At 45.8% G+C, this 8,158-nt stretch overlaps 1 protein-coding gene across 2 annotated transcripts in view; it reads right to left on the bottom strand.

Annotated features, from left to right (window-relative positions):
• Positions 1-1,354: 1,354 nt before the first annotated feature.
• Positions 1,355-8,158, bottom strand: part of LOC143981571 (T-cell surface antigen CD2-like) — a 278,489-nt gene continuing 271,685 nt past the window's right edge. The window contains exon 4 of one of the 2 annotated variants that reach the window (XM_077479533.1): positions 1,355-2,786. In XM_077479533.1, the coding sequence (XP_077335659.1) occupies positions 2,608-2,786 (179 nt within the window). In that variant the 3' untranslated portion in view covers positions 1,355-2,607. The remainder of the gene's footprint in view (positions 2,787-8,158) is intronic. The other variant, XM_077479532.1, reaches the window with a different exon arrangement.

Raw genomic sequence — 8,158 nt, 5'->3', positions numbered from 1 at the left:
GATGACAGAGATGACCGACTTCAACCAGAAGTTCGTTGAGAAATTTGCAAGTCAGAAAGAAAGGAGAGCAAAATTTATTTTCAAATAGATCTACTGCCGCTAATGTGAATGTGGCGTGCATTTGTATTCGGTCACCTTTACTCTGATTCCGAGTTTTTTTGTTGTTGTTCAATAAAGTTTGTTTGCTGTTTTTAAGAAAATTCACTGATCTGTGGTACATTTATTGCATTCTTTAACAGCCGACTTAAACATTAACATTTTCAATATTTTATCTAGATATATAATCTGTGCTGTGATGCTGGGACTGTATACTCTGTCCTGTGATGCTGGGACTGTATACTCTGTGATGTGATGCTGAGCTATATACTCTGTCCTGTGATGCTGGGACTGTATACTCTGTGCTGTGATGCTGGGACTGTATACTCTGTGATGTGATGCTGAGCTGTATACTTTACTCTGTCCTGTGATGCTGGGACTGTATACTCTGTCCTGTGATGCTGGGACTGTATACTCTGTGCTGTGATGCTGGGACTGTATACTCTGTCCTGTGATGCTGGGACTGTATACTCTGCCCTGTGATGCTGGGACTGTATACTCTGCCCTGTGATGCTGAGCTGTATACTCTGTGCTGTGATGCTGGGACTGTATACTCTGTCCTGTGATGCTGGGACTGTATACTCTGCCCTGTGATGCTGGGACTGTATACTCTGCCCTGTGATGCTGGGACTGTATACTCTGCGCTGTGATGCTGGGACTGTATACTCTGCGCTGTGATGCTGGGACTGTATACTCTGCGCTGTGATGCTGGGACTGTATACTCTGTGCTGTGATGCTGAGCTGTATAATCTTGACACTATGGGTGGAAGCAAGTGAAATACAGGGGACAGAGTGCATGGATTATATAAGGGGTGTAGTTTATGAGAAGTGGGAGGGGTCAAAAATGATGGACGGGTCTGGCGCCCCCCCCCTTCCAAAAACTTCACCAGCCGCCAATGACTGTAACGTAAAATGTAACCTAAAATAACAATATTTAGTACTATATTACAAATAAGCAGAAACTTAGTTACAGGGGAAGAAAAGAGAGTGATGACAGAGATGACCGACTTCAACCAGAAGGTCGTTGAGAAATTTGCAAGTCAGAAAGAAAGGAGAGCAAAATTTATTTTCAAATAGATCTACTGCCGCTAATGTGAATGTGGCGTGCATTTGTATTCGGTCACCTTTACTCTGATTCCGAGTTTTTTTGTTGTTGTTCAATAAAGTTTGTTTGCTGTTTTAAGAAAATTCACAGATCTGTGGTACATTTATTGCATTCTTTAACAGCCGACTTAAACATTAACTTTTTCAATATTTTATCTAGATATATATACTCTGTCCTGTGATGCTGGGACTGTATACTCTGTGATGTGATGCTGAGCTGTATACTCTGTCCTGTGATGCTGGAACTGTATACTCTGTGATGTGATGCTGGAACTGTATACTCTGTCCTGTGATGCTGGGACTGTATACTCTGTGCTGTGATGCTGGGACTGTATACTCTGTGCTGTGATGCTGGGACTGTATACTCTGTGCTGTGATGCTGGGACTGTATACTCTGTGATGTGATGCTGAGCTGTATACTTTACTCTGTCCTGTGATGCTGGGACTGTATACTCTGTGCTGTGATGCTGGGACTGTATACTCTGTCCTGTGATGCTGGGATTGTATACTCTGCCCTGTGATGCTGAGCTGTATACTCTGCGCTGTGATGCTGGGACTGTATACTCTGTCCTGTGATGCTGGGACTGTATACTCTTCCCTGTGATGCTGGGACTGTATACTCTGCCCTGTGATGCTGGGACTGTATACTCTGCCCTGTGATGCTGGGACTGTATACTCTGCCCTGTGATGCTGGGACTGTATACTCTGCCCTGTGATGCTGGGACTGTATACTCTGCCCTGTGATGCTGGGACTGTATACTCTGCCCTGTGATGCTGGGACTGTATACTCTGCCCTGTGATGCTGGGACTGTATACTCTGCGCTGTGATGCTGGGACTGTATACTCTGTCCTGTGATGCTGGGACTGTATACTCTTCCCTGTGATGCTGGGACTGTATACTCTGCCCTGTGATGCTGGGACTGTATACTCTGCCCTGTGATGCTGGGACTGTATACTCTGCCCTGTGATGCTGGGACTGTATACTCTGTGCTGTGATGCTGAGCTGTATACTCTTGACACTATGGGTGGAAGCAAGTGAAATACAGGGGACAGAGTGCATGGATTATATAAGGGGTGTAGTTTATGAGAAGTGGGAGGGGTCAAAAATGATGGACGGGGTCTGGCGCCCCCCCTTCCAAAAACTTCACCAGCCGCCAATGACTGTAACGTAAAATGTAACCTAAAATAACAATATTTAGTACTATATTACAAATAAGCAGAAACTTAGTTACAGGGGAAGATCTAGCAAGAAGGAGCAGTATTCTAAGAGGGATGGTGGGATATGATTGGAGGGATCACCAGAATCTCATCACAAGAAGATGGGGGGTAGTAGGAGGGAGCCAGGAGGGGGATGTAGAAAATATAGACAAGCTCAGGTCATGCATGAAGATTACGGGAAGTACGTCTTCATTGTCTCATCATGGAAGATGGATTGTTCCTCCGTGTCTTTTGGGTGGAGGGTCTCAGATTTCTTCTTATGCCACGTAGTAGGTACCAATGGGCGATGAAGATGGGGGGCATTGTCACAAGCAGAACCAGGAAGCCCCCAATTAAAGATTTCCACAAACAGCTGAGACAAGGCTTAACTGCAAGAGAAGGAAGAGATCGGAGTGAGATATTTACAGAAGGTCATGTTTGTTCAGCTTCTTGACTATTGTATAACAGATGTACCATGCTTCCATACTGCCTGACCAATGCTTGCTACAGCCCCCCTACCATTTCCCCATTAAATAGAGACCACACCAGGTTGGAGTAAACTTTGGCCGTAGCAGCCCCTTTATTAATCCATAAATTTAAAAGAACATAACCATCAACATCTGATATTTGCATTGGTCTTTGCAGGCACTCCACATACCATCTGTTTAAGAATAGTAATGCACTGCGGTACCTTTTCAATCTGATAATAGGCCTCTAGCCGACATACTGGCTCGGAGACAACCAACTGGGAACCATACCACCATGGGTCCCGGACTCTCCTTATGCAAGGTTTCTTCATTCACCTGCAAAGACCAACACCCGCCACAGTGCACAAGGGGAAAACCTTACCCTTGGGTGCCCCTCCAACACCAACTATCTCTATATGCCGCCGGAAAACCCTGAGCCCACATATTAATCCCCCCCAGCATAGGGGTTACTCCGTCACCTTGACCGCACCTCTAGCTGCCCACTGACCAACCTTGCCATTCCAAACCCAGCATCAGCTGACCTCCCCATGAACCTCGTATGAAGCTATTCTCATCCCCTCTACCGATCGGTTCATCACCAAATCGACCGACCAATGATGTTGGGCCCCACCACCAGTGTCCCCCAAGAAAGCCCTACGGATGTGCCCGAATTCACCTTCATAACCCTCGTTATGTCCCAAATAGACTTTAAGCTCACATGATTACCGCAGGCGTGTGACACCCAGTTCCCAGCGGCCCCCCTTTTAGTCACACCGGGCCACCTACATACTGACAAATTACCACCACAATTATTTTCCTATGTTTTTTTTTTTGTTTTTTTTTGTCTTGATACCTAACACCCGTAAATTTTACAGCTAAAACTGCCTTGAAATCTGGACGTAGTGCAACCATCCCAACGTCGCAACAGAGACCCCCCACCTTTGGGCTCACCGTTCCCTTTTGCGCCCCTTCTGAGCCTTACCCCCTCCTGGACCTCTTAGAAGAGCTAACCCAAGCGCTGATCCTGTCTGCCCGAACGGAAATGCCAGAGAGAAAGCCCTTGTGAACAAGGAAACTTCCTAACTGATAAAACTCACCAAACCCAATGAGCTAAAATTAAATAAATAAATAATACATAAAGCATTCTGGCAAATCTAAAAAGGACACAGTGTTCTCCGTGTCCTGGCGCAACGAGAGAGTCGATACCCTTTCAGTGCTGATCTTGTAATGAAGTACCAGCAATCCTGCGATTTGTAGAAAAAACGCCCAACCCACTGCCTCAGGAACCGCAAAACCCCAGTACAAAACCAGAAACCCTCCCTTGGGCCCCACTGTTCCAACGCTGCTTGAAGCACCAATGACAGACATTCCTGCCAAAACCCCGAAAGGATGAAGTCAAGGTACCGTGCCTTACTGCCTTTATGGCCCGCCTGACCAAACCTCCAGGGATCCAACCCCGGCATACGGGACAAAGAACCCCCCTGATTGCTGTGGCGCCATAACCCCATTCCCGGGATACCTACCCAATGCAAGCTAGACCAAGCTTATGCCAGGATGCTCCCACCCCCGAGAGGTGGACAGCACCCCTAACTAATGACTGCAAATCTCTAAACCCCAAAGGACAGAACAGAACTGCCTGACCCCCAGCTGAAATTAGACTGCAAACATATGGTAACCCATATCACCTTTATGATGTCCCCATAGAAGCGCCTGACAGAACCCCAACATACTCACCCCATCCTCCAGGGCCAGCACCACCAGAAGCCATACCATTGATATACATTATGTATCCCACCGGCGTACTTCACGAATGCGAATGGAACCCCCCACCACTGGCCTGTGGAGAAAGCCCCACAGCCTGTCTTGCCAGTCGCATACCCATACATGCATTTCCGTCATCACCAACCTACCTAATAACAGTCCATACATAACCACTAAACCCACCTCGACTTATGCCCTAATATCTATGCAGTTCTACATATTCGTGCTTGTATCAATAACCACTCACCAAATACTTACCGATACCCTGATGTTACCCTCACGACCGTAAAATTCACCACTTACATACTTACCAAATACTTACTTGATACCTCCATGTTACCAACGCGACAGTAAAATTAACTATTTACGTACTTACCGGACACTTGATACCCCTTCGATACCGAGTAAATTGATACCCAATGTGTCCCGCCGCCGATAAGTGATCTTGAGGCGATTCCGTGGCAGAGACCACTTTTATCTTGTGCGGGACCGCTGGCTGAACACGGGGATACTGGGGTTATGACAGCTAGCTGCTGTCATAATAATGATATCCGTCCTCAAAGTAGGGGCGTACATCAGCATGCGGCGGCCCGGAAGTGGTTAAGCGCCTCCCATCACTGCCAAGAGGTCCAGATACAACTTTATTTCATTAAAGGTCAGGGCACAGTGGCGGCGTTTGATTAGGCGCAGCGGCTGCTTTTTTCAGAATTTTTCAGTTTGTTTGCGTCCCCCCCCCTCCAAAAATTTTGAGCACCAGCTGCCACTGCGTTTAAAGACTTCCAGACTGCCACATGACTATATACGTTGGCATTTTGAAGCGGGTTGTCTCTGTTACTGCAGGCAGCTGCTGCCATAACCCAGATATCCTCGTCTTCAGGCGACGGTACAGTTTTTGATAATAGTAGTCTCTGCAGCAGATTTGCAGCGAGATCACCATTATCAGCGGCGGGAGAGGCTCCTCCCCCGCCGCTCTCCTGCGCCCTTCCGCCACTTACCAGAGCCGTCGGTAGCGGCGGAGGCGATCGGGTCCTGTCCGTGGCTGGGTATGGGAGATGAGTGAGGGGGAAGATGGCCCACCCACCCATCTCCATACCATTGCAGGACAGAAGCGACGTCAAAACGTCACTCCCGCCCATAGCTCTTAAAGGGACATTTTTTGTTGTTGTTATTTTTTCAAATGACAAATTCTTTTTTTATTGCATTTAAGTCTAAATATTTCGTCTTTTTGACCCCCCAGATCTCATATTTAAGAGGACCTGTCATGCTTTTTTCTATTACAAAGGGATGTTTCCATTCCTTGTAATAGGAATAAAAGTGACCTTTTTTTTTTTTTTAAACGGTGTATAAAAAAAAATAATAATAATAATAATAAAAAAAAAAGGAAAGTGCAACCGCCCCGACAAGCTTGTGCACAGGAGCGACTCCCTATATAGGGGAATTTTCTCTTTCTCTTGTTTTATGATATCACATAATTGTTTAGATATCACTTAATTTTATTTGGTTAAAATAGTGAGGAATTTTTCAGCTCACTTATGTTAGTTGGTATAAAGTATTGAGAAATCATATTTTCCTCGATCAAAATAGTGAGGAATCTTTCAGCTTAATCACTTTAGTTGATTTAAAGCACCAAACACTATCTGAATATATCTTAGGCCTTAGGGCCAGGAAATGGTGATTAAAATAAGTTTAGTTTTAATATTTTGAATAGAAATAAGTTTGAGGTAGCGCCAGTAGCCCACATTAATTATTCACTTTTTCAGCACGGGCTGTTGAACACAGCCCGCGTATTCTAGGGAGGCAGCAACCTCTTAAAACTAATAAACAAAGAAAAAATTATTTGGGGATACATCAATATATATCTATATCCCTGTCTATTGTGGTCCATTCCACAAGCGTGGCTTCTTTCTGTATAATTGTTCATACGTGAGTAGCGCCTGCATATGAAAACAGTGTTCAAACCACACATGTGAGTTATTTCCACAATCGTCAGAGAGAGAGAGAGAGAGAGAGAGAGAGAGCGCGAGAGCAATAATTCTAGCCCTAGACCTCCTCTGTAACTCAAATCATGCAACCTGTGGAATTTTTTAAACGTCGCCTATGGAGATTTTTAAGGGTAAAAGTTTGTCGCCATTCCACGACCGGGGCGCAATTTTGAAGTGTGACACGTTGGGTATCAATTTACTCTGCGTAACATCATCTTTCACAATATAAAAAAAATTGGGCTTACTTTACTGTTGACTTATTTTTTAATTTAAAAAAGTGTATTTTTTTCCAAAAAAGTGTGCTTGCAAGACCGCTGCACGATAACAGTGTGACAAAAAGTATTGCAACGACCGCCATTTTATTCTCTAGGGTGTTAGAAAAAAAACGTATAATGTTTGGGGTTCTAAGTAATTTTCTAGCAAAAAAACGTGTTTTTAACTTGTAAACAACACATCTGAAAAAGAGGCTCGGTCCTTAAGTGGTTAACAAAACTAAACAAAGATCACGTGATTCACTTCTGTACACTAATAGAAAACCTGAGGGTAAACCAAGCCTGTTATTACTGGTGATGGACAAACTTCTGACGGGACGTTTCGCGAACGTGGACCGCAAACGTGGCCGATAGTTCGTGAACCGGAACGTTCGCGGCGGGCCCCATTGACTTCAATGGGAGGCGAACTTCGCAAACCTACAGGTCAAATTTGCAGCCACAAAATAATTAATAGCTGTGCAAACATAGTCCCACCACATGGCCAATGACATAACACATGTATGGAGTGAATTTGGGATCGATAACTACAAGCATTCTTTTTTTATATGGGAAATTGTTCTGACAATTCAGGACTGTGGAGCGCATGAAGGCAATGGAGGAGAGGGAAGGTCAGGGACCAGGGTAGGCAAAGAAGAGGGTGCAGGAGATGATCACCAGCAGCGTGACATACAGCAATGACACCTGCACCGTGATAGAGTCATCTGACAACAGCACTGTAATAGAGAGCACTGACATCAGCAGCGTGACATAAAGCACCCACACCAGCACTGCGATATACAGCACCGTGATAGAGAGCACTGACATCAGCAGCGTGACATAAAGCACTCACACCAGCACCGTGGTATACAGCACTGACAGCAGCACTGTGATAGAGAGCACTGACATCAGCAGCGTGACATACAGCACTCACACCAGCACCGTGATATACAGCACTGACAGCAGCACCGTGATAGAGAGTACTGACATCAGCACCGTGATATACATCACTGACACCTGCACCGTAAGCAGCCCCAGGAGGAAGTCAGCATAGCACAGGGATGGTGGGAGCCCCTCATAAGGAGCATAGCACAGGGATGGTGGGAGCCCCTCATAATGAGCATAGCACAGGGATGGTGGGAGCCCCTCATAATATGCACAGCAGAGGTACAGCCCCAGGAGGAAGTCAGCACCGCACAGGGATGGTGGGAGCCCCTCATAATAAGCAGCCCCAGGAGGATGTCAGCATAGCACAGGGATGGTGGGAGCCCCTCATCATGAGCATAGCACAGGGATGGTGGGA

Source organism: Lithobates pipiens, unplaced genomic scaffold, assembly GCF_037356315.1.
Source record: "Lithobates pipiens isolate NorthernLeopardFrog02 unplaced genomic scaffold, aLitPip1_a1.2 Scaffold_16, whole genome shotgun sequence".
NCBI lineage: Eukaryota > Metazoa > Chordata > Amphibia > Anura > Ranidae > Lithobates > Lithobates pipiens.
This window is presented reverse-complemented; position numbering and strand designations above follow the sequence as displayed.